This window comes from Choloepus didactylus, chromosome 6, assembly GCF_015220235.1.
Source record: "Choloepus didactylus isolate mChoDid1 chromosome 6, mChoDid1.pri, whole genome shotgun sequence".
NCBI lineage: Eukaryota > Metazoa > Chordata > Mammalia > Pilosa > Megalonychidae > Choloepus > Choloepus didactylus.
The window spans coordinates 90,790,133-90,817,846 of NC_051312.1; the positions used below are offsets into that span (position 1 = coordinate 90,790,133).

The window sequence follows — 27,714 nt, forward strand, 5'->3', positions numbered from 1 at the left end:
TGAATTCTATTAAGCCAAGTAACGTGCTAGCAGCCTTACATACTTTATCTCATTTAACTCATAAGTGAGGAAACATACCTCGAGAAGTCAAGTTTACTTGCCCAAGCTAACACAGGTCTTATTACCTATTTTTTAAACTACATGCTAGCTATTATGGTAAGAACTTTTCACACACTGTTCTTTAATCTTCATTACAAATTGAGTGGTGTTAACTCTTTTTTACAGATGTTTACAAAACTTAGGCTAATAGAGGCCAATTGACCCAGAATCATAGTCAGTAATTTAAGCTGGAACTAGAACCTAGATGTGTCTGTCTCTAGAGCCTGTGTCATTCTGCTGTTGTAGGCTGGCATAGTAAGCTCTCAAATGGTTAATTCTTAAGTTGTCAAAAGTTAGAAAGTGTGGTAGTGAAAAAGCATTGTGAAGTATTGGTTTTATTTCTCAGACTGCAGATCTCCAGGTGAGTGGCCCTTTGAATGTACCATGGTAATTTGATTTCTTTCCTTCCCCCATCCCCCTTTTTCTTTTGGTAGGAAAGACAAGCTCTTTGGGGCTATCAAACAGAAGCAGCAATGCCTGTTGTGTGGCCAACCCTTTTGGATCTCAGCAGGGATGAATGCAAAAGGATTCTTCGAAAATTGGGTATGATTTTCATTTTTTATGTTTTATAGCATTCTGTATACTTTTCCCTTTTTGCTTTGGGTCATGGCCGTTTGCATAGATGTCATAACTCACGCGAGATTAGAAACTCCTTGGTGGTATAGTTCTTGTCTTATTCATTATTATTTCCCCAGTGCTTAGCATAGTGCTTTGTATATAGTAGGTACGTGAATCATAATATTAACAATAATAGCAGCTAAGATTTATTGAGGGGTTTTGAACCTTTTGCGAGTCCTTTACATTCAACATCTCATTTAATCCTTACTTCAAACCGAAAAGGTAGGGTTGGTGTTTTGTTTTGTTTTTTTGGGTCCCCATCGTATAGATGAGGAAATTGAAGGTTAGAACCCAAAATGATGCTGCTATTAAATTGTGTAATCAGGATTTGAACCTAGGGAGTATGATTCCAGTCTTACTTTAGCATATTTTTAACCAGTATACTGTATTTCCTTCATGAATGTATGGATGATTACGTACTGTTTCTGATTTCTAACTTAATGTAAACTATGCTGACTTTCCCAAATTATATTTTATTATCAATAATAAAACACACTTCATGCTTGTAATTACTTATTTAGGGCTTCTCCCTTAAAACAGCCTTTCTCAACCAGCATTCAGGGAGAGAATTAAGCCCTAATGCTAAAGTATCCATTGTATTTAATGAATTAACTTCTCCCACGCATCTAGAATGGTATGTTATGTATATATTTGGGAAAATTGAGAAAAGGATCACTCAAATAATATTCTGTGTTTTGTCGTTCCAGCTAGGATCCTTGGTTGAGAGAGGCTATCTTAAACTGTAAGATCCAAAACGATCTTGTCTGTCTTATTTACAAACACTTATTTGTGGCCTCTGGGCTAGTACATAGTAGGTGCTCAGTAAATGAATAAATAATTTGAAAGAGAACATGAACTGTTTTGGCAGTGGATATGAATTATTTAGATATCCATGGTTTTGATTTAGGGGAGAGTGGGCAGACAGACATGGGGTCTTGGTCCTGTTACTAATGACCAAGGGCAAGTTATTTAATCTCCCTAAATCTGTCAACAGTTTTGTAAAAAAAAAAAAAGGGGGGGGGGGAGGGATAACAATATCTGTTTCATTAGTTTGTTATGTGAATTAACTATATCTAAAGGGCCTGTCACAGTGCCTGACATTTGACTGTATAGTGTTTTAAAGCAGTTGCTTTCAGACATGATTTATTTGCAGGTGAACCTTTTCTTCAAAGGTAGTTTTTTTTTTGGAATTCCTATGTGTATATCAGGTAGAATCATAGCTGCTCTGGCCCTGCCTGCTAATAACCTTTGCCCTTTTCATTTTCCCTTGGGCTACTATTTGGATTTCTCTACTTTAAATCTCTTCCTAGTATTGTATTTCAGCAGTGTCTAGGAAGCTTTTTTTTTTTTTTTTAATCAATCATTCCTTTATTTTTTTTTACTTCCTGTCCAAACTTTTAATACTAATGTGAAGATGGTTTTCTGTACAGTTACATCCAATTGCTGTAACTCATTAGTTGCCAGTTATAAAGTTGGACTCCTGTTTGTTTCATAGCTAAAATAATTGCTGAGGAATAGCCCAACTATCTGGGCTTTTGGACCTTGCATCAAGAGATTATGTTTAAATACAAAAATGGTAATCTGTAAGTCTAAGTATATCTCTAATTTTAGTCAGAGCTGTGTAGGTAATGCTATCTATACCAAAGAAAACATCTGTCTTCTAATGACCCTTCACTTTGGAAGGTGAGCCTTGGTAGTGATTTGCTTAAAGACTTCCTCCCCCACCTGTTGGCTCATTATCATAACAGTAAGACATTTGAATTGCCTTCACACAGGAGCTCTAGGTCCAAAATTTAGAGAAGATGCTCTATTTGAGGATTAGCTTAAAATGTTTTGAGAATTAGCTTTGTCTTTTTAAAAACAAGTACATATCATTTTCATGTAACATCAAGCATTTAAATTTTAACCAAGATAAAAAAATTGGGATAGAGAATTTATGATGTATTGGCTGTACCAGAGATAGATAAATGCTTCCTTCCTTGTATCCTGCCTCTCCCCTGCCCTATTGTTTTTATGACCATTCCTGAGCTGTAACTCTAACATGGGGCTTTGTGGATTATAGTATAATTGAATAGCTGATTTGTTTAAATGGAATGAGTTGAGGGCTTTGTAAAAAATGGTTTGTCAACTCTTTTATTTTCTGGGGTGTTTACGTGTGTTTGTTATTGATTATATTTATGTATCATTAGAGTAAGTACTAAAATAGAATGGCAACCAAGGTAATACCAGAATTCAGTTAATGTTAGCATCTGAGGTTACCCATCAAAATGAACATCAACAAATACGAAGGAGGTTGGGAAGCTAATGAGGCTTCTTTACAATGAGTGATTGTTTAGGGAAGAGGAGGAAGTTCTTTGGAAGTGTGTACCTGTGATAACTGAGTCCAAGTTTTGTGTGAGATTGCCACATCTTATTTTTGTGCATGACTTTTTAGTTAGACTTGGCAGAAATATTTATTATATTTCTTTAGTTAATTTCATTTTACTTGAAATAATGTCTTGATCACCATAAATTCCACAGGCCAAAAGTAAATTTTTCCTTCTCCTCAAACCTCTTCCTCTCTCTCTGACCTCTCCATTTCTTTTTTTGGCATTGCCATTCTCCTAAAACACGATGCACTGTAAAACCTGACTCTTTTCCTTCTGTCATTCCTTTATTATTCAATTACTTTTTTAGATTGTAATTAGTTTTTAGACTTTTCTCACTCTGGCTCCAAGCTGCTTTTCCATTTTTACTCTTGTCTGTTGCCTTATATGGGTGAACCAAAATCTTTATAATAGTTATTTGTACATATTTCTTAAGTCCCTTATTGGATTTTAATTACCTTGAGGATAGGGACATTTTTGTTAATATGAATATTCTCCAGGATACCTTGTAGTAGAAGTTCAAGTAGTAGTTTGTTTTGAGTTAGTGACTATCTATATACACACATATTTTAGTGCAAAACTCTCAAACATAAAAAATAGTCACTGACTCTTACTGGAAGTTGGATATCTATAAGAAACATTATCTGTTCTCTTACCTTCTCTATCCTTTTGCACATTTGCATTTTTCCCCTGGCTGTCTGTACCACAGTTTTTCTGATTCAAGTTTATGCTTCCAGACTAGATGATATGTTTCTCCTCTGTGCCTTTACCACTGTATTGTAAACTGTATCGTAATTGTCTGATAACTTGTTTCACTGTAGCTCTATTCTAGAGTTAACTCCTTGAGGGCAGGACTTAGCTTAGCACACTATCCGGCTTATATAATGGAGATTTAACACTCATTTGTTGCATAAGATATTCCATAAATGGGATATAAACATTTAGAATATGGTGATTTCTTAGTTGGTTATTCCTGGTGCCTTTTGATCTCTGCTCTAGGTCCTGATAAAAGCTGAAATATGTGTTTCCTGGAACTAAGTATTTCTTTTACTACTCCAGAGCAGCAGAGTTTAGTTCTTAAAGAGAGAATGCATGAAACATTTATGTAGTATCTGTCACAGACTGAACATGCAGGATGTTTGTACATAGGGTAGTTCAGTTGGACCTGACATTTCTGTTTAATATAGTCAACTCACTCTTCTATATAAAGCTTTCTTTTGGCAGTCAGAACTGTGAATAGGATGAACTGAATGATGCTACTAATTTATTTTTGGTATAGTAACTAGCATGCATGTATGCATGTATATATTATTTAGCTAACATTTATTGAATGTCTCCTGTGTGTCAGGCATTGGCAAATACTGAATACTCATAGCAACTTGAATTGAGTATACAGATAACTGTAGCCTGGGCATTTATTTTCCATTATTTTATTTTGCTTAGACATATCTATCTCATAGTGTAAATGGTTTAAAACAACAGCTACTTTATTATTTCTCATGATTCTGTGGGTTACTGTGTTGCCTGAGTTCTCTCATGTGGCTGTATTCAGCTAGTAGCTTAGCTGGGGGACTGAGCTTAGCTGGGATGGCTGGGCTGGGCCTCTCTCTCTCCATGTGGCCTTTCATCCTGAGTTTCTTCACAACTTGATCATCTCAAGGTACCAAGAGAGCAAAGCCCCATGTACAAGTGCTTAATGGACTTCTGATGTTCCATTGGCAAAAGCAAGTTGCATGCCAAGCCCAGAGTCAGGATAGGAAGGAACTAAACAAGGGTAGTAAACAAGAGGACTGTATTGAGAGGCATGCATGGTACATTGGGGGCCATTGGGGACTTTTTGCCCCTTTTTTTTTTTTAGTGAAGTTTTATTGAGATATATTCACACACCATACAAATCATTTGAAGTGTGCAATCACTGGACTTTTTCCTTTTCTATTTTTGTCAGTTCTAGGGACTGACTGTTTAATTTCACAGTGGTTATTTCTGTGGAAAGATAATGAAATGAAACTGGCTGGCATTAGGATTTAGCTTATTATATCTTGGTTTTATAAGAGCATTTCATACCCCCTCATTTGTCTTGGTCATTTTGAAGGTAGCTTAGAAGTTCCTTCTAGATAAGGAAACTGAGGTTTAGAAATGAGAAGGGACTTGCCCAAGGTCACACAACCACCAAGATAATACCAGGTATGTTTTACAGAGTGGCAGCACTGGAGCCAGAATCTGGTCATTTGACTCTCTTCGCGTTATTTTTTTTGGTTCCACAGTACTCTCTGCTGACTACCCAGGAGGGATGTGGAATATAGTTTGACTTCTTAGGCAGGGTTAAGGAATTATTTGAAGGGTTGATCAGTTATGCTGAAAGCTTCCCATCAGCCTTTTATGTCACTTGGAGTCTCTTCCCAGTAGTTGGTAGCATCTGAGTTCTTCAGTGATAATAGGTGAGACAAAATATTTACTGTTAAATTTTTTTACCTAAACAATTTACATACATGACTTCTATGAGGCAATAAAGAATAAATGGATATAAATTTTTAAAAGCAACATTTTAACTGGTTATTAGAAAAAATTATTGAAAGGAATAAAAAAATTGCAGTTGATTTTTAGGTTTCTTGCCCTCAAGTTTCACTATACATAACCATATTATTAAAATATTGAAGCCCTATCTTGATGAAATAATTTTCTTCTTCTAGAATTGGAGGCATATGCTGGAGTTATCAGTGCACTTCGGGCACAGGGAGATCTCACCAAGGAAAAGAAAGATCTTCTTGGAGAACTCTCAAAAGTTCTTAGGTAAATTATCATAAAAGTTTGTGAGACATGACTCTAGAAATTTCATTTTGAGGGGTTTCATTACTGTTCATTTCAGTAACTCTCAATGTAAGTTTCAGAGGTGTTCAAATTGTTGATGCTTATGATTTCATCCTAGTTGTGTGCTCTGTTATGGAAAATTGTGTAACTTACCATTTATTTTGTAGTCCAGTCAGAAAGAGTTTAAGGTAGATTATTTTAGGTTTTGACCATCTGGAAAAGGGAGTTACTTTTGACATGGGTGAAGGAAGTAAGAGTTGGTAGCAACTGCATGTGAAGATTTCTACTGGCATTTGTTGAGGGGTTACAGGGGATGCAAGGAAGATGTTGTCTTATTTTATATAAATAGTCAATAACCTTAAGCATGGTCTATTCCTTCAGTGTCCCACTAGAGTGGCACTTGAATCCATTAAAAATTCTTGTGATAGGGGTTCCTTGACACTTTGCCTTGATCCTTTCTAGCTTCTTGAGTTTTCTCGGAAAATGTTCTGTTTTAACCAAAGTTTCATTTTCCCCACTTAAAACCATTTTGTCCTATTTTTTCAATAGTCTTTTTGTAGGTTCTTCCTTTATTTAATTAACATTAATACAGGAATGTGAGTAAGCCAAATCCTCAGTCTTATTATCTTCATATTTAACAATTTATATTTTTGTTTGTTTTTTATATTTCTTATAAATTCTGCTTTCCAGACCCTTAAATGTTTTGGTCCATGATACGGATTTTTGGCTTAAACAGTAAAGATTGCAATTTGGAGAGTGATATTCATTTTATTGAGAATTTATAAATAGAGTGGGTATAACCTTTTCTAGTTGTTCAGTATTAGCTTTACATTTGTTTAATCAGGATTAGTATAAGCACATTTTTACCATATGGGTTACTTGATATAATGTAGATGATACATGGCTGAAGTATTGAGTAATAAAGGGGTATTAGCCTGATATCAAGTTTCATAGCACATAGCCACAGGAAACAGACTACCTTGCCACTCTCTTTATTATTCATTGAAAATAAAATTGTGGAACTTTAAGCTTTAGAAGCAATCTTAGAATGTTTTCTTCTGAGTGCCCAAATTCTCTTCTCAACAGCCATGTTTAGTAGGTCATCTGTGCTCTGTTTGCATATTTAGATAACGGGAACCTTTGCCAATCTTGCTCATTGTCTGACAGTTCTGAGTTTTAGAAGTAATGCCTTGACATCAAGTTGAATTTGTCTTCCTATGATTTCTGATTTGCAACTAATTCTCTCTTCAGTTACATACAATCAGTATGAATCCTTTTCTATGATTTCAAAGCATTTAAAGATATAAATTAGGCCTCCCCTCTTTATCTTCTCACAAATCAATCTTAACCCCCTATCTCCCCAAGCAAAATGTTGATTTAAGCATTAATTAAAATACAGGAAAGAGCTGCCTGCTTGGCAGAGTTCTATAATGGCTATTTTTTTTCATAGCATCTCAACAGAACGCCACCGTGCTGAAGTTCGGAGAGCAGTAAACGATGAACGGTTAACAACAATTGCACATAAGTAAGCCATTAGTCATACCAACCCTGATTTTTTATGACATAGTATAACATAGTTTTGAAACAGTCTTCCTATTGTGTAGCACATTCCTGAGTCTTTTATCATAATAATATATCTCTATACTCAGGGATCCTGACCATAGCATGTTAACTGTTTATTCAATTGGTTATGGTTTTGCATTTGGTTAGGCAAGCTTTTAAATACACAGGTCAAATCTGTTACAATGAAATCTCTGTATAACTAAAGACCACCACAATATGGCAGGTGATTTACTATTTGAAGCAAAGTTCAATAACAAAGTAGTATGCCCCCAAATTTGATAACAATGGTATTTGATATATATATTGCTTTATAAATAGGAATTATAATTCTTTTGATATGTATATTGCTTTATAAATAGGAATTATAATTCTTTTGATACTCAATGACTTCATGTATTCTGAGATTCATAAAAAAACCATTGATTTTAAGAAATATGAATGTAATATATCTCAATTTACTTTACAAAGCCAACAAAGTAAAATTATAAAGAATTTTTATCAAATTGTTTTCAGATCATAACTATTTGACACATGGAGGGGTGGGTGGTTGAGGACTGAGGGCCATAATCAAGCATTAATAGAGTAAGTATGGAGACGGTGCCTCCAAAAGAATAGAAAAGACCAGAAATTATTCCTCAAATGTTAACACAAGATGATGGGAACATTTCATAAAATAAGATAGTATAATTTATTTTTTATATTAATATTTTTAATGTGAAAGAAATCTAAAGGAAAAAAAATTCAGTGCATTTCCATAATGTGATAACTTAAACAATGTATTTAAACCAATTGGTAGTGTGTTTCATTTGACTCCCAGAGATCCATTAGCTTCAAGTTGTGTTTCACTGTCCCTCATTTTACTTAACTCATAAAATGGGGTGCTGCCTTTTTAACTGCATAATTTGAAGGTTTAGCTGTTTATCCTGTAATTTTGAGATTCTTCAGTGGTAGGTATACACTATAGAAATTTGGAAAATTTCCATTAGAGGCATTTATTATTTAGTTGTCAGGCTTGAAACATTCAAATATTAATTTGTTCCTTTAATTTGCTCTAAACTTTTGAGTTGGGATGCTCTAGAAATAATGACAACTGAGCTTAGATTCTAATTTAAGAACTGGTAAGAGGAACCTGATATGCTAGATTATAAAGTAATAATCAATAGTTTGCATTCAGAGGCACTTAGAAACAAAATTAGTACCTTGTAAGAATTGGAACAGTATTGTGGGCAACTAGTTGTAAGTTGATGCATCAGTTTCATACTTAAAGGATAACATTTATTTAGTTTCCTTTTCCTTTTTTCCCCTTCAAAGAATGAATTTATCCTTATATTTGGGTGAAAGACCAAGTTACAGGTATGCAAAATAGGTTATTATTATTTCAGGCTTTTACTTGTATTTATTTCAAATTGAAGCTCTCAATTATTCAGGGGCACATTATTCCATTTATGAAATTAACAGTGCCCTTGCTTTTCCTTCTTGTCTTCTCTCCCTCTCCTAATGCCGCCCATCCTTTTGCCATTTTGCTGCTTGGGAGTACCTCTAGTCAGAGGATGGGAAGGGAGAGGAGATGAAACTTTTAATTAGCTATTTTACTGTGTGTTAGTTGTCCTGGAAAAGTTTTGGTGGAAGAATTTACAAGTATTTGCCAAAATAATATTTTTGGATAATACGTCAGTTTCTTTAATCTATTTGACCTCTCCCTTTCCCTCCTCTCTCCAGTAGCATGGATAATTGAGAGTTGCCTTTAACTGCCTGTGTTTCCTCTTTTTTCCTCTCCTTTCTGATTTCTTTAATACATGAATTTTATTTTTTGAAAAGAGTTTACTTCAGTGTATAATTTTAAGCTCCTTAGGTCTTTCCATACTTCTGTTTTAATATTTTATATTGTCGTTTAGTTTGACCAGATGTTACATTTACTTGTTGAGCCCAAGGGTCAGTGAATGGGGATTGTTGAGGTAGGCATGGATCCCTCATTCTCTCCATCTCCTCTGCTCCCTTTCCCTCAAAAGTATCAGCAGAGTCTAGTTTCAACGATTGTCTATTGGCAGGCTTCATACTCGGAGCCTGAAAGAACTAGAGCTGAGGAGGAGCGCATCTGACCTGACTGCATTCCCTTTCTCCTCTCCTTTCCCTCCCCCACTTAAAACAGCAGCTTAGGCCAGAAGGAATGTGGTTGGGAGGTAATGGGAAAGCCGAAAAGATTGAGCACAAAGGCTGGGGAAACAAAAGGAGTAGGGTGCCTGGGATCAAAGAAAAGCCTGGCTTGTGGTTTTGAGACATAATATGTGTTTATTGTTTGGCACCAGGCCATTTATTAAGTTTGATACTTTTAATTCAGTTTGAATTATGTCAGAGTATTGCACTGTTATAGCCTTGGATGTCAAGAGGCTTCAGATTTTTTACTTGAGCCCCTCTTGCCGATATTGTCTCTAGGGTTAGAAGAAAGTGGCTGTCTGGAATTTCTGCTCTCTTAACCCTTTCCCCAACAGCCAGACATTCTCAGGATACTGAGTGAGTTTCTGTGTGAGGATGAGGATTTCTTGCTGGTACCCTGCATGCTAAAGGATGTGAAGGTCAAGGTAGTTTGATTAGTGTCATTTTAGATTTCTCCCAAAATCTAAGGGAGAGGGAGCAAGGATCCCCAGCCTCCCTTGCCATATGTAGTATAAATAGAGAGACTAAGGTATCCCATTGAAGTATGGTATTTACAAAAGTCTGTAAAATTCGGTTTAGATGTCTAGACCTGTGCAACTAATGCATATTTACACTCATTACTAAGCATATAGGATGTATTGATTTAATTCTAACATATATTTAATTTTCACTCACTTAAAAAAATTTGAGCGTGTTTGCATGAGTGGAAATTTGGAAGATTTATAGATCTTTCTAAAAGTTGCAGTTGTGTCTTTTGCACTGCAAGTTCTGGCTTTTCCATAGCATATATTCATGTGCTTCAAATTATTAATCTTCCATAATTTCTGCCACCATTTAAACAATTCAGCAGTTACTAGCAGGAAAATAGATCTAACTTTTAAAGGTAAGTGTAGATATCATTTTATTTGTGTGATTAACTCTCACCAAGCAAATTTATTAGTGATATACTAATAAAATTATAGCAGAATAGGTGTAAGCCAAGACAAGGCTAGATAGCTTTTAGAATTTTTTTTCTTTGACAATTAGCTATACCCTTTTCTATCTCTTCTTAGTTTCTTCCATTCTCCGTTTCAGAACTAGCATCAACATGGAGATTATGTAATGACAAATTTGCAAGGGTTATTGGGTTTTAGGAACTTCTCTTTCTCTTGTACACAGTAGGTCTGTGTTAAACCATGAGGGAATTTACCAGCTTCCCACAATAATTGGGTTAATTGGCTCCTAGAAATTACTTTCTGAACTGAAATTTAATGCTTCTCAAGTCATGAAGTAATTTATTCCATGCAGTGAAAGTTGGTAGTAATTAGTCAGTTGTGCCCAATTGGTATAAATCAAAGGCGAAGTTGGACATAAAACTTATTTGAAGAATTTTATGCTTTCTACTTATGATGTGGCACATAATTTCAGTAGCATGATGTATGCTTTTTGAAGAAGACATTTAATAGCTATGTGACCTTAGGCAAGTATATAACCTTTCTGTGACTCTATAGTTTCCACATCTATAAAATGGAGAGAATAATAGTACCTATTTTATAGGATCATTTAGAGAATAATATGAGTTAATAGAATGTGTACAATGTTTAGAACAGTATTCGTCATATAGTAAGTGCTTAATTGATGTTAACTATCATCACCATTGTCATCATCATCATTGTTCCACTGTCCACTAACAGGTGCTTTTGTGTACTCTATATAAATCTGAAGAATCTGAACCTAGAGTCTTAAATCCTGGGTTGGGTTGTAGAATCTCTGGTTTTGAAAAAGGTGCAGAAGTATTTCTGATGCATTAAAGAGATTGGTTGGTTGATTGATTGATTATGGGTGAATTTTAAGCCTTGACACTAATTGTTAGTCAAGGACGTACATGAAGCCAAGTCAAGAGAAGTAACACAACTACATTTTGATAGTTCAACCTCTGGTTGTATTCCTGGGATAAAATTGCTCAAGAAGAGTGGGATAAAGAAACTTAGAGTGGTGTCTGCTTAGGGTTAGAGTCTGATTGCCTCAAATCCTTCTTAGAGTGAAGGATGGTATAAATAAATAAAGATAAAGTTGTGGCAGCTTTTATCCACTGCCCTTAGATCTAGTCTTTTCTTTTTTAAGCAGGACAGATAATAATATGGCACTTTGTCATTGACATATGGTGTGATATATACAGCCCTCTTCCATCCCTCACTACCTGTTCTCCCTCGTTTACTGCCTCAGTTTCTAAGTTTGAAAGCCTTAGAACCTCTGGCCATGCAGGCAGTTAGATTTAAAAAAAAAAAATTTATCTTGCAAAGGTTCCCATAAATTCCATTATTAATTATTAAGGATAATCTGAGTTTTAAAATTTGAGTACTTTTAATTTTTGTGATTTAATTACAAAATTGAATTCTAAAAGTTAGTAGAAATAGTAGTTATCAGATTTAAACTAATGAAACTGACATCCATATCAATATAAAAGTCATGGGAAAAATTTTCATGGTTTCAATTATGTTCATTATGAGATTCAGATTATAGAATAAAATATATAATAACCTAAGTATGTGGGGCATTCCTTAAATTCCAATTTTTCATCATTTTGATCTTGCTTGCTTATAAAAAAGGCTCTCCTATTCAGTAAGGGCACTTTTTATAATTTAAAAAGCTATATTGTTCAAGAAAATATATTTGATTCATTTTTAGTGATTGAGAACTCTTGTAGCAGCATTTTCTTTTTTGTTTAGTATGTCTGGACCTAATAGCTCTTCAGAATGGTCCATTGAAGGTCGTCGATTGGTGCCACTGATGCCCCGGCTGGTTCCCCAAACCGCCTTCACTGTAACAGCTAATGCCATTGCCAATGCAGCTGTTCAGCACAATGCATCTCTTCCAGTGCCTGCGGAAACAGGAAGCAAGGAAGGTGAGTAGAAAAATATTTGTGTCTAGATATTATTTTTCTTTTTAGCTAAAGGAAAGTTGTCTTATTTTCCGTATGTTTTTATTCCACTGTTTAAAGGTTGCAAAATGTACTGAGCAACTCTGATTCTGAAACTAGAAACTGCCAAGTTTTTAGTCTCAGCCAAAATAAATCTCCCTTTTGTTGAAAGTGTGAATTATGTTAATTACAAAATTGCAAAAGCCTCCTTGGAATGAATTTTTGACATCGGTTTGTCTTGTTAGAAGTGAACAGATGCCTTTAATAGGTGGCATAGAAAATAAATAAGATGACAAGTCATTTAGTTACTGGAGAAAGATGCTGAACTGATAGCTTTAGAAAATAAAGCTCTGTTTTTGTCTTCTAGAATCATGGTATATGCTGCTTCTCTGTCCTAGTTGATGTGCTAAATCTGCTAGAGATTATCTTGTAGATGGAAAGGCTCTCTTATTGTTATTTAATTTAGTAATTGACACATGCTTTAAAAACTCTTGAATCCCAAGGCCACCAAGAGTAACATTAAATTTGAGAGAGCATATTTGGCTTGCTTCTCATAGCTTAGTTTGGTATTGCATAAAAATGACCCTGAAAACAATGCAGTTGTCAGGTTGCTTTGGGGAATTGTCTTCTTGCCTAGCAAGGAGATGTGGAGCAGAATGAGACACTCTTTTCACGTGTGTCAGCTTGTGTTTTAGGCTGCAGGAAGCTATTTTTAAAAGAGAGACAATTATCAGTGTGCAAAGTTGGCCTTTATTGAGTTCCTGTTTTCTTTGTTGTTGCAGTGTCTTTCTTCTCACTTTTCCCCTTTCATTTCACCAACTCTCTGGTAGAGTGGTAAGAATACAGGATTTCTAGTAGATAGAGCTGTGTTTGAATCCTAGTTTGCCATATCCAAGCCATGTGACCTCCAGCAAGTCATTTAAATTATTTAGCATCTGTGAGCTTTAGGTTCCTCATCCTTAAAATGAAGTAGAAGAAGACCTGCCTTGTGGTGTTGTAAGAATTAGTGATAGTGTATGGAAAGAATTCTGCAAAGTGCATGGTACTCAGTAAATGGCAGTATGAGATATTCGTGCTGTTGTTGAGTTGTATTCCTTCATTGAATGATGAAGAAGTTGAAATACGGTGTTGTCATGTATTAGGTGAGTTACTGTTGCACTGCTTGAATGGCAAATGATTAATGAGCTCTTTCATAATAAAAAAAACCTTGCCTTGGTTCCCTCCTAGTAGCCAAGTTGGAAATTGCTATGGTTAGAGAAAATTTATCCATCACCCCATCAATGGTGCTGCCGTTAGCATTAAGAGGGAATATAAGTATGTACCTGTTGTCTAACCTCTGCCATGAATGAGAAATGATTTTCATTTTTCTCAATATAGTTTTAAAAACTTGATTTCTTTGTGACTGCTCTCTTTCCCATGGGCAGTGTCACCTGTAGACAACTGTTAAATACTTGGAGAACACCCATTTAAGTGATGATTTTTAAAAAAGGTTTTTAATACCTTTTAACCTGAGATCCTAATACCTAATACAGGCCTCTAACTTCCGATCACATGAAAATGTAAAAATTGGCCTGCAATAAGTAAGTAATTTTGCTGTATGCTGGACAGTTTTGGTGAAAGTTAACAGCAGACTTTTTTATCGTTCCTTCAGTAGTTGTTTGCTATTCCTACACAAGTACCACGTCAACCCCAACCTCTACCCCTGTTCCAAGTGGCAGCATAGCAACGGTTAAGTCTCCAAGACCTGCCAGTCCTGCCTCCAATGTAGTTGTCTTGCCAAGTGGAAGTACTGTTTATGTCAAAAGTAAGTGATACTCTCAGTGTTACCAGGGCCATCTTGGCTAAAAGCTGCAGCATAGGTTCTGATTAGATCTGCCTCCCTGGGTTAAATCATTGGTCCACTGTCTGGCCATTAGCAATGGTTAGTTTTTGACAGCTTTAAAGAATTCCTTTCTTTATGTATGACTGGGTATACTTTGCTTTTTAAAAATCATTTCTGGGGATACGTATACTTTGCTTTTTTTAAAATCAGTTTGGGGGATTAAGAAATGACTTCTTTTTTGTTCTTTGTGGGGAATCTGCCTTTGAACACTGCTCTCCTCTGAATATTCACTTGTTTTGATGGTCATGGAATAGAAATGTTGTGAATAGAAAACTGAAGGAATGTGCTTATGTGACATATTCAGTGTTTACTCCTATGATTGTTGTAATTTCTAAAATTATTTTATATAACATATCATCCAAATATTAGATCCAGTGAAGCATTCTAGAGAGTCCATCTTTTATAATTCTAGTTGATTATAATTTTTTGAAGTTTTTTTATTTGCAGTTTTTTACCTCTTGATTCTATCCTGTGAGACAGTTTGATTTCAAATTTATTTTTTAATTTTTTATTTCTGATATGTCAGTATTGCTTTGCTTTTGATACCAACTAGAGATCATTAATATTTGATTTTCATTCTTCTCAATATAGTTATAAACTTGATTTCTTTGTAACTTTCAGAGGTTAAGTTTGCTATTTTAAGCAGAAGTGATTCTAGGTCATTATCAGTCTGTTTAAATTAGAGTCTATAAATTGAATGTGTAAGAAGTTACATTTTTATTACCAGTTCCATGAGTCGTACTGTATAATTTTTTTATGTCTGCTCTTTAGAAATTTCCTTTGTAGGTTGCTAGATTTTATGTGTCTTACTTAATTTTTCAAAAGTCATTTCAAAAACAACCGAGGCTTTAGTACATAAAGGGAAAACTAAGAATCTGGGACTATTAAATTTAATTTATACTTGACTTCTGTAGATTAAGCCAAGGTAGTCTTTTAAAATAACTGTAGAGACCTATTTTTGATCATTTTTAAAATAACAAAAGTGAATCCCAAATATGAAGAAATCATTTCACATAAGCTTTAAGTAACAGAAAGTTTATGTTGCTTTTATACTGAGAAGTCACACAGGCAAATTAGTTTGGGATATAATCTTTCATTTACCTAGCTTTGTATGTGTGATGCACTATACTGGAGAAATAAATAATAAGACATAGCCTGGGAGCCTATTAATGGAGACATGCAGACACAGTCACATTGCCATGTGGTAAGCAATACAGAAAGGAGTGTACAAAGTACTTTATAAGCTCAGAGGAGATGTAGATTAGCTTTGCTTAAGAGGAGTAAAGGAAATCTTCACTGAAGAGATTGCTGGATCTTGCAGGATGATTGAGAGGTCATTGGTGTTGGTGGCATTCCCCAAAGAACAATAGTAGAGACCCAGAGATTGGATAGAATGTGGTAAGGTGGCTTTGGGTAATGGTGAGCATTTCAGCATGCCAATACTATAGGGGCACATGGGATTGGGTGGAACGGGGTATTGTATTCTTGGAGAGATATAGGGCCTTGAATGATATGGTAAAGCTTTTGTGCTTCATCTTGTAGAGAGATAAAAGCAACTAGAGGTTTTGAGACAGTGAGATTTTGCAGCTGGTAGTAGGATGGAGGGTAGAATAGAAAGGGAGAGATTGGAAGTGTGATCATCTTTTAAGAAGTTGTTGCTAAACTACAGGCAGGAGATAAGGAGGCCTGACATGAAGCAATGCTGTAGGGAGGAGGGAAGGCATTCAGAGACAGCTTTTCAGAGGGATGATTGATAAGACTTATTAGCTGATTGGACTTAAGGCAAAGGGAGAGGTCAAGGATGACTTAATGCACATAGAGGTTTTAAAATAAAGTATAAAAAGCAAAGTTAGTTCAGTATAGATACAGCAATATTGTTATTGCCTTTCAGGTGTTAGCTGTTCAGATGAAGATGAAAAACCCAGAAAACGAAGGCGAACAAACTCTTCTAGCTCCTCCCCCGTTGTCCTAAAGGAAGTTCCAAAGGCTGTTGTTCCAGTCTCAAAGACGATCACTGTGCCTGTGAGTGGCAGTCCCAAGATGAGTAACATCATGCAGAGTATTGCCAACTCCTTACCGCCCCACATGTCTCCTGTGAAAATAACCTTCACCAAACCCTCAACACTGACAACAAACACAACAACACAGAAGGTATGTGGTAGAGGGAGTCTCTGCCTGCCTATTGCTGTTTCCATCGTTTTTAAACAGTATGACTCAGATTTAATGAACATGCACTGAGTGCTTACTATGTGCCTGGCATTATGCTGGGAATGTTTGCATCCTTTACTTGGTTTAATTCAGCACGTAAGGTTTTGGAATAGGTATTATTTTACTTTTTGCAGATGGGGCTCAGAGATGCTGAATGAGTTGTTTAAGATGACACTGCTAGCAGGTCTTCTATTTCTGAGACTTTAGCCCTATTTTATAATTGTGATTCCATTTGGAAAAAAATTAAAATATAAAAGTTTTTTTAGCCTATCTTAGGATGACCTTACCTTTAAAATCTCAATTTTTACTTTTCCAAAGTAGCAAAGTTAGGTGTTTCATAGAAGAAAGGAAGAACATAATTAAGTGACGAATAATTGTTGTCATTTTCTTTTATTCTTTGTATACTATCATTAATTCATTCCTAAAGTCTCCTCTCAGTATTTTCAAATCATCAGTATTCTGTCAATTTTATGTTACTAGAACTGTCTTGTTTTGTCACACCACTGTGGACCCCTGTTGCTCTCTAGGCTTGCTGCACATCTGTATTTCTGAGATCTCCCTTTACCATGATTCTGGTCTTCCTCTGTCTTGGTTTATTTACTCATTTTGCTGGGGCACATCCTCCAGTAGCTTACTGCCATACACAGTAAGTATGGGAAGTAAGTTTTTAAGACCTGGCATGGGGGACTGAAAATTTCTTTATTCTATCCTCCCACTTTATTGATGATTTTTCTAGGGTTTAAGTCCTTTTTCCTGAGAATTTTAAAGATATTGTTCCATTGGCTTCTGGCTTCCAATATTGCTTTTGAAAAAGCCCAGTGCGCTTCCTATTTCAGATTCTGTTTTTCTCTTTGAAACTCTTAGAAACTCTTAGGAACTTTTCTTTGACCTCAGAGTTCTGAAATTTCAAGGTGATGTTCCTTTTTTTTATCCATTGGGTAGTGTACTCAGTGAGCCCTTTCAATCTGGGCATTCATGTCTTTCAATTCTAGGAAGTATCTTGACTTATTTCTTTGATTTTTCTCTGTTTTCTATTTTCCCTCTTTCTGGATTTCCTGCTATTCAGGATATTGAACCACCTGGATTAATCTTCTGATTTTCTTATATCTTTTCTCTCTACCATTTTCCATAGGTTTGCCTTTTATTTTTACTCTAATATAGTGGCTAAAAGTCTAGATTTTGGAGCTAGACATTCTGTATTGAAACCTTGTTTTTGCCACTTTCCAGCTGTGTGACTGTGGGAAAAACTAAATTCTATACCTAAGTTTTCTCATCTGTAAAATAGAGAAAACAGTATATTTTATAGGTTGTTTTTTTTTTAAATTGGTGTAAATGAATGAGCTTATGTATATGTAACTGTTAGACTATAGCCTAGCAAACAGTAAATGCTATACAAGTATTATTATTTTCTGAACTTTATCCTTCATTGCTTCTATGGAAGTTTTCATTTTTGCTGTCATATTTTAAATTTCTAGTGAAATTTCTCTGAGAGTTCTTTTTAAAAAAAAATATGTATATATATATATGTGTATATATATGTGTGTGTGTGTGTGTGTGTGTGTGTGTGTGTATATATATATATATATATATATATATATGGCATCCTGTTCTTTCATGGAATCATTACAGTCTCTTATCTTTTTGGCAATATTCATGATAATCTTTTTAGTGATTTTTTTTCTTCTATACCCTTTTCTCTTACAAGTTCCTTTTATCTATTTGTTTTGTTCTCTTCCTTTCAAAGTTTCGTTAAATGTATGTCTCTCTGCTTATATATATGAGTGAGCACTAAAAAGCAGAGAGAAAGCTCTGTGTGTATGAGTGGGATATGTTGATTGGTGGATTTCATTGTAGGGTAAGCTAGCTGGGCTGTTTTGTTGAGAAACACCCGTTACTGTTTTGCCCCTACCAGCCGTCATTGTCTCTAGGGCTTTTCTTTGGGCTGGCCAGGTTCCTCAGAGAGGCATCTTCCAGTCTCCTACCTAGAATAGTATAATCCTGGCTGTCAGTGTTTCGGAGTAAATGGAGGGAGAGGAGTGGTTGGTCTCACCATGGGTATATCAATTTACTTAATTTCTCTTTTTTCAGTATAGCACCTGCCCCCACCCCACCCCTCACCACCCTCAGCTGTGCCTGAATCCGAATCATCATATTCCTCAACCTCTCCCTCAAGAGAGTAAATTCCTAGTCTTCCTTTGGGATGGAGAAGGATAGCTAGGTATCTAAATGCTTCTTAAGCAAATTTTCAATTTTCCTTTCTTTGACCCACCTTTAACCCCACTTCAGAAGTGCCTGGTGCCCCTAATCCCTAGTCTTCCTGGGGTTCTCTAATGCAAGTTGTTTTTTTTTTTTTCTTCCATTTGCTGCCTTAGGTTTCCACTTTCTTGGGTATGCAAGATTGGTTGCTACTTGTCTATTTTCCAGTTTCCAAAACTTTATAGTTATTGTCTTCTTTCTGTTTTGACTTTACAGGTTTCTGTGCCTCTGTCTTTTAAAAAATCCCTTCATACTGTTTTAGAGGGATTTGGGGGAAGAGTGGAGGTAAATTCTTGTGTTCAATTCATGGTCTTTCCTATCTTTGAGTCTTCTGCCCCATGATAATTTTCATTAAAAAGCACCTCCTTGAGTTCTTGGAAATATATAATATATAAAAGATTATCATTGTTTTCTTAATAACTAGAAGTGATAACAAGCCACTATATAGAATGTAATTCTATTTTGAGTCCTATGGTAAGTCAACATGGTGTAGTGTTAAAATCAAGCAAGACTTTTTGTAATCAAAGAGGCCCCGGTTGGAACTCTGGCTCCTCCAGTATGACCTGAGGTAAATTAGTTAGTGTTTCTAAATCTGTTTATTTATCTGTGAAATGTGAAAAATGTCAGTCTTATAAGGTTATTGTGAGGATTAAATGAGAACATTGGGTATTTAAATCCAGCGTAAAATAGGTGCTCAAAAATATTAGCTCCCTTCCCTTGCAGGTATTTTATGAAAAGCAGTGTTTTATTTATTTACATTGTTGAGAATGAGAATGAGTGGTTCCAAATAAGTGAATTTATCAGTTAGCTGAAGCTTACCCCTTATTATAGAAATTAACTATTTTTGATGACTTCTTAAATGGTATACTGAACATAATTTTTACATTTTTCTTTAATGACTCCAAGGTAATCTTTCTGAATATCACTTTTTGTATAATATTATAATACAGTTATTGCTTTCTGGACTAACCCCGTTTAGACGGCATCAGCCTACTATACACTGAATTTTTATGTCTACTTATTGTAATTTTTTTGCAGCCTTCTGTGGTGGTTTTTTTTTTATTAGCAATTCTTGTGTTACCCCGCCCTCTCATCTACTCTTTCAATTTGGTATTTGAGAAATAGTGTAGCAAAGCTGTGGCTAAAAGAGCACCTGTTTCCCATCCATATCCTTCTATTCCCTGAATCTGTTTTATTTTTATTTATTATGCTTGTAACAAGTTGATATTATGTTACATATTTGTTTATTTTATATTTCTCCCATAGACTTCTGAGAGTAGGGACTTTGTTTTATTCATTGCTGTATTCCCTAATGTTTACAACAGTGCCTGACATGTAATAGGTGCTTAATAAATATTTGTTGAACGAATGAATGAATGAATTAATAAATTAATGAATTAATAAATCTGGTTCCAATCCTGGCTTCAATACCTCTCTTGAGCCTCAGTTTTCTATATAACAAAGGTATGTAATTCCTGGCATTATAGGGAGAATTAAATGAGATGATTCACAGAAAGTACTTAACATAGTACATATAATGAGTGCTCAGTAAATGTCATTGAATAATAACCTTCCAATCTTCTGTGGTAGACTTGAATAAAAATACCTGTAATAGATGGGGATTCATCTATGTCTATGAGTGAAGTCAGTGAATCTTTTTTTTTTTCATTCATTAACTTTACCATATATTTATTTATTTATTTTTCCTTCTGAATTCTCAATTGAGAATAGGTATTTGAGGTTGTCAGATTTGTGATGCTTAAATGATGGTATATTTATCTCTAAAGTCATGTATGAGCTATATATATTCTGTGAGATTACGGGTTCAAGAATTTTAGATTTTCCTGTTGCATTTAAAAAATAAACATTTAAAACAAATTAAATTAAAAAATAAGACTCGTTCATTCCACAAATATTTATGAACATCTACTCTGTTCTAGATGCTAAACTGTATTCTTTCACCCCATGTGTGCTCAGTGTCATCAGTTTTATTTCTTGGACAAGCTAAGTGTGCATAAGACTAGTAAATATTCCTTGGGTTTTTGTTTTGTTTTGTTTTGTTCTCCTTTTGCTGGGTAATTAGATTTTTTTTGAAATCTACCCAAGGCTGTTGCCGTTACTATATTCACCTTGGCTTTTTCACAAATTCCAATGTAAGTCAATTTAAGAATCATTTTAGGTAAAGTGACTTTTACATTAAGTATAATAATTTATGAATTTGTGGGCTTCATTCAAATTCAGATAGGTCATATATTTTCAGAGTACACAAATTTCCACCTATGTTAATATGGTGCCTTCATTTTAAATATAACATTGGTACAGCACTTATAACATTTTTCTGTAACAAAGCAACAGAATACAGCCTTATGCTTTCATGTGCTTGATTGATATTTTTCATTTTGTCCTTAGGGTGCAAGTCCCAGCACTCTTAAGGAGTTTTTGTGAGTGCTAGAAGGTCAGTAATCTGAATTATGGCCTGAATAAACACTGTTTGGTTCACTTGGTTTCAAAATCCCTTTATTTTCCCTGTGGTAATAAGTAACTTTAAAGTACAAGTGGATTTTCTCCAAGGTGGATCTATAATTTTGGATAATCCCTTTTCAGATTACAAATCATTTTGAATACTGAACTTTCAAAATATGGTTTATCATTTGTATCTATAAACATGCTTTTAAAGACTCTTTTAGAGAATCTAGGTTTATTTTGCTGAAATTTTGTTGTTTTAATGTTATAAGCCTACATGCATACTCTAGTTCTGAAATTCCAAATATTTGACACAAGTCCCTTGCCCATGACAGACATTGATAACTAATTGTGGCATATTTTCCTGCCAAGCCTAGTGAATCTTCGTTAGTGGCTCAGAGTCCTTATAAATACTGTGCTCCAGGAAGCTACCTTTATTTGTTCAGAATTGGCAAACATGAAATCTAATTGCCATTACTATTCTAATTGGTTTGGCTGTGGTAGTAACTATGAGTTCTTTGGATTCTCAGGGATATCAGAATTTGGTAAAAAAGGTATATAAAATATTTTTAATGAAACAAAAATGAGGACCTTAAAATACATTCTTAGATGGATTCTATTATCCCTTTAATATTAATTAAGTAGTTATAATAAGCTACTGTTAAGTTCTATTTGTTGACTGCCAAATATTGACCACCTGCTATGTGCCTAGCACTATGTTCGGTGCTTCACATCATGATCTCATTTAATCCTTGTAATGATTTTGCAAGGTAGTTATTATACCCATTTTATAGGTGAAAAATGAAGTACAGAGATTTTAATATGTCCAGGGGCATGTCATTTGTAAGTGTCAGAGGCAGGATATAAACTCAGGTTCATTTAACTCTTAGGCTTGTGGTTTTTTGTTTTGTTTTGTTTTGTTTTTTGCTATATGCTTCTACCTCTTCTTAGCTTGTTTGATTGGTAATTGTTTTTGTAATAATGCTATATAGGTATTTGCTGATCAAGTCTATTTAGAAGTATGCTGCTCAGTTCTATATAGGTGGTTGCTGGTCAAGCCTCTTTCTTGACTCCTGAAATAAACAAACTCCTTAGAGTAATGGGCTTGTACTTATGTCTTATAATTCTCTGTAACACTGGAAATATTTAGTGATCTAGCCAAAGCTTCTTTGAGATGTAGGTACTGAGTACAGACATATTCAGTAAATGTTGACTGACTGATTTGACTTCAGATCTTCTCTAGGACTGATATAAATATTAAAAAATTTCTTTCCTAAATTCTTTTGATTTTTTTTCAAAACAATTTTTCTTACCTGGGTAGGTATGAATAACTTGGGTGAAAGGAAAAAGACACTCTGCTCTGTTTTGGGTATCACTACACCACCATTATACTCACCACAGGATAAAACTGTGATGCTTCAGATCTGTAAATGATTTTTGTGTTCTCACCTGTAAAATGGGGATAATAGTAGTATCTGCATCACAGAATCATTGTGATATTTAATTAAGCCTATGCCTAATACCCTTAAAAGCTATTCTTGATTCCATTCATTTCCTTAACCTTTCCATTTCTGTCCATCCACAAGTCCTATCTACTCTCTCAAAACAATCTGTATCTGATTACTTCTTTTTATTTCCGCTACTAACACCCCAGTCTAAGCAGCCTCTGTCATCTTTTGCTTCGACTGCAATAGCTCCTTTACTGTTCTCACTACCTCCACTGCTGCCTTTTAGCACATTTTACCTAGTGTGATCTTTTAAACTGTAGGTCAGATTTTGGTGTTTCCCTGCTTAAAATCCTCCCATGGCTTCCCATTCAACTTGGCATAAAATCTAAATTCTTTACCCTGGGCTACAAATTTAATCTGGCCCTTACTTACTTTTCTAACCCTTCCTTGTCTTATATGCTTTTGCCACACTGGCTTTCTTTCTGTTTTTAAATACATGAAGTCATTTCCCACCTTAGGTTCTTTACTCTATGCTGTTCCCATTGTCTGGAATGCTGCCTCTAAATCACCTACTTTTCTGGCCATGCTAGCCAAACCTTGAAGTCTCCTTCTTGCCTCTTTTTTTGCTGTTCTCCATATTAGCCTATGAGCACATCTTCTCGGTTTTACTTTTAAAATATTTTCAGAATCTGTTCACGTTTCATCACTTCTACCACAGACACACTGGTCACTGTCATCTCTGCCTGTTTTATTGCAGGAGCCTCCAAATTTGTCTCTCTGTCTTTCTACTTTTACTTCCTACTGCACTTTACACCTAGTGGATAGAGTAATACTGTTTTAGAAAGTGGACTTTATTTTTTAGATTTACAGAAAAATTGAGAAGATAGTACAGAGAGTTCCCATATACCCCACACTCAAGTTTCCCCTATTCTTAACATCTTATATTAGTATGGTACGTTTGTTTTAATTAGTGAACCAGTATGACACATTGTTATTAAGTAAAGTCCATGGTTTATTCACATTTCCTTGGTTTTTCATCTGTTGTCATTTTCTGTTCCAGGATTCCTTTTAGGATACCACATTACATTTACTTGTCCTGTCTCCTTAGGCTCCTCTTGGTTGTGAAAGTATCTCAGACTTTTCTTGTTTTTGATGACCTTCACAGTTTTGGGGAGTACTGTTTCAAGTATTTTGTAGGATGGCTCTTTATTGGAATTAGTCTGATGTTTTTCTCAGGATTAGACTGGGGTTATGGGTTTTTGGGAGGAAGACCCACAGAGGTAAGGTGTCATTTTCATCGTATCATATCAAGGGTATATACTACATGGTCTTATGTGATCTAGTCCTCCATTACTTTTCTGAATTTGTCTCCTGCCACTCTCCACTTTATAAATTCCATTCCCTTTCATTAGCTCTTTAAAGTTTCTTGAACATAACGACCTTTTTCTGCCTCAGGGACTTTTTATTTGCTATCCCTGGTGCCACAGGATGCTCGTCCCCCAGGCAGCAACATAGTACACGCCCCTCCTTCCTCTTTTTCTGCTTAGATGTCACCTTATCAGAAAGGTATTCATTGGCCACTTTATAAAAAATCATATATCACTCCCATCATCCTCTATTCCTTTATCCTGGTTTACTTTTCTCTTCCATTTATTACTACATGACATATATTTACTTTTTTACTTGTTTGTTTCTTTCTCCCTATTAGAATGTGAGCTCCATGAAAGTATGAACTATCTGTTTTATTCATTGCTGTATCTCCAGCATCTAAAACCATGCCTGGCACATAGTAGATGCTCAATAAATATTTATAACTGAATATCCAAATTACTTTCTAGAAAGATTGTACCAAGTTATATTTCCTAAGCAGTATATGGAAATACTCCTCTGCATCTTATACATTGTTGAATGCTGTTTTTAAAAATATTTGATAGGTAAAAATTATTGTGCCTTTAAATATATTTTGATTACTAGTAAAGGAGAACTTTTATATATTTTATTTGCATATTCTTCTTTGTTGAATTGTTTCTTCATGATTTATAAGTTATTTTTGAATTGTATATAACTTATTTTCCCTTCCTTAGGTTATTATAGTGACCACATCACCAAGTTCAACCTTCGTGCCCAACATTCTCTCCAAATCCCATAACTATGCAGCAGTCACTAAGCTTGTACCAACATCAGTCATTGCTTCCACAACTCAGAAGCCACCAGTGGTTATAACTGCTTCACAGTCCTCTCTGGTCAGTAGTAGCAGCAGTGGCAGCAGCAGTTCTACACCATCACCTATTCCTAATACAGTTGCAGTAACAGCTGTTGTATCTTCCACACCATCTGTGGTTATGTCAACAGTAGCACAAGGTAAGTGGTGATTTAGCATTAAATTCTATCCCTGCTGGTGGATGGGAATTTTGAAGAAAACTCTGTAGATGTATTTTTTTTGCTTTGGATGTAAAGGTTCCTTCTATTATATCAGGGATTACCTCCCTCTCCCTGCCATTCCTCCAGTTGGAGAATGTCAGAATAATGAATTACTCAGTTTTCTTAAATTAATATGCTTACCTGAAAATTTTTTTCAAAACTAATGGTACATAATCAGCTATGAAATTAACATTTACAAAAGGTAGGTTAAGTCTTGTCACAATGAATTTCGAAGTACCAAAAGAAAATCTTTGATATACTGAAATTATTTTGAGGACTTTGAAATTATGTAGCTATAGGTCTTCGGAGAAACTAGCAAGTACATGTTGTCTTCAGAGCAAGTTCCTCAGTGATAAGTAGGGGGAAGGGGAGGGTTTCAAGCACATGCCATTTGCCTTTTCCTTAGTCTCCTGAATTTTTCTGTAAGTGTGGATGATGGAGGTATTAAGTGAGAGAGAAACTGAGAGCTGAGCTGCAGGATAATTGCTGCTTGACAGTAGAAGAAAGGAAACGTGTAGACCTTTGTTCCATCTTTGTGTAAATCAGTATGTCTCTCCTCCATATTTTTGTGTTCTTCCCATATGAAATGTAAATAGTACCACCTGTCTGAAATTTTCATTTTGGCATGTTGATAAAAACTTGTCAGAGATCAGAGGAAAATATTTATTATACAGAATTCATAGCCATGTTTGTAGTCTATTAAAGGGGGCACAAGAAGCAATATAAAACTGTACTTGGTATTTGTTTTCATTGAATTTTCTTAAATTCAATTTTATTGATATATACTCACATACCATACAGTTATCCCCAGTGTACAATCAGTTGTTCACAGCACCATTTATAGTTGTGCATTTATTACCACATTTAATTTTTGAACATTTTCATTTACCATATACAAAAAAGAATAAGAATAAAAATTAAAGTGGAAAAGAACACCCAAAGCATCCTATCCCCCATACTCCCTATTATTCATTTACTTTTTGTCCTCATTTTTCTATTCATCTGTCCATACACTATATAAAGGGAGTGGGAGCCACAAGGTTTTCCCAATCACACAGTTACACAATGTAAGCTATATAGTTATACAGTTGTCTTCAAGAATCAAGCCTACTGGGTTGCAGTTCAGCAGTTCAGGTATTTCCTTCTAGCTGTTCCAATACACTAAAAACTAAAAAGGGATATCTATATAATGTGTAAGAATAACCTCCAGAATGGCCTCTTGACTCTATTTAAGATCTCTCAGCCACTGAAACTTTATTTCATTTCATTTCGCTTCCCCCTTTTGGTCCAAGAAGGCTTTCTCAGTCCCACAATGCCAGGGCCAAGCTCATCACCGTAAGTCATGTCCCACATTGCCAGGGAGTTCCACACCCCTGGGAGTCACGTCCCACATAGCAGGGAGGGAGTTTTCATTGAATTTTACTTGAATAAAATATAGGTTAAAATAGACTGAGGCTTGGAAATATCCCAGGTTCTGAACTAGTAGTGAATGCATGCACCAAAATAGAAAAATACAGTTTTCAGTTTTTTATAATTGTTTTAGTAATGTTCAGTATGTACTATATAACTGTGTTACCAAGGAAGAGGTTACATTGATGTGGATGTGGGCAGTATTACTTTACTCGATAGCCCTGATGGTAGGATATGAGAGCAGCTGTCATTTTCTGGTTTTAATACTCATTTAATGTCTCAGTCAATGACAGGAAATAATAAGATCCAAGTTTTCTTTTATTTGTTCAGTACTTTAAAAAAACTACTCCAGCCTTTCTGTTTGTGCAGCAGTGAATTGTAATATAGTATTATTAAATATGGAAATAATTTTTGTACAGAAAAATCTGTTTAAAATGCAGACACATTTCAAATTCACCGTATCAAAGGGAACTGACTCCTTACCTGACTGATCCCTGTATTAAAACTAATGTAAGTAATATCCATTGAAAATTGTTTTTCTCTTCCACTACTCATCACATACTTTGCAAAAGTTTTCCTGTATTAGAAATGTTACTGTTCTTCCAAGGAAGATGTTGTTATTTAGGATAAGAGAGGTATTTTTGTTGGTTACTAATGAATTTTCTTCAGGCAAAATGAATATTCCCTGCTTCTGTTTTTCATTCTTAATATTCTCCAGGCATCTGAATCTCTTGGGAGCTCAGGACTTTGCCTGTTTTCTCCTTTGCTTGTTAGCATCTTATATCTCTTTGAGTGTTAAGTTATGGGAGAACTAGACATGACATCTCCGGGATTTTTTGTAAAGTCAGTGGAACACATAGAATGTGAGGGACATAAGAGTAAACTATCTAAATGTAGATTCAGGGAAGGTATGTGATAATTATTTTTAGTTTCTGTTCTAGAGATATTTTATTTAGATCTTACTGGAGCTAAGAAATTAAGACATTTTATTAAAAAAAAGAAAAGGTAAATGTTGGTAGAAGTAGTAATACACTGCCTGCAGCTCTCTAGGAATAATGGGGCCAGGGCTTCTTTAGCAGCTCTTGTGTGTGTATCTAGGGGACAAGGGGCTTCAATGTC

General features: G+C 35.1%; 1 protein-coding gene across 14 annotated transcripts in view; it reads left to right on the forward strand.

Moving 5' to 3' along the window:
* Positions 1-27,714, forward strand: part of EMSY (EMSY transcriptional repressor, BRCA2 interacting) — a 111,268-nt gene that overhangs the window by 1,526 nt on the left and 82,028 nt on the right. For 5 of the 14 annotated variants that reach the window (XM_037840747.1, XM_037840754.1, XM_037840742.1 and 2 more), the window contains exons 2-9: positions 534-642; positions 5,774-5,873; positions 7,342-7,416; positions 8,766-8,807; positions 12,317-12,492; positions 14,159-14,311; positions 16,281-16,540; positions 24,849-25,125. In XM_037840747.1, the coding sequence (XP_037696675.1) occupies positions 573-642; positions 5,774-5,873; positions 7,342-7,416; positions 8,766-8,807; positions 12,317-12,492; positions 14,159-14,311; positions 16,281-16,540; positions 24,849-25,125 (1,153 nt within the window). In that variant the 5' untranslated portion in view covers positions 534-572. The remainder of the gene's footprint in view (positions 1-533; positions 643-5,773; positions 5,874-7,341; positions 7,417-8,765; positions 8,808-12,316; positions 12,493-14,158; positions 14,312-16,280; positions 16,541-24,848; positions 25,126-27,714) is intronic. The other 9 variants (XM_037840755.1, XM_037840751.1, XM_037840753.1 and 6 more) reach the window with 5 other exon arrangements.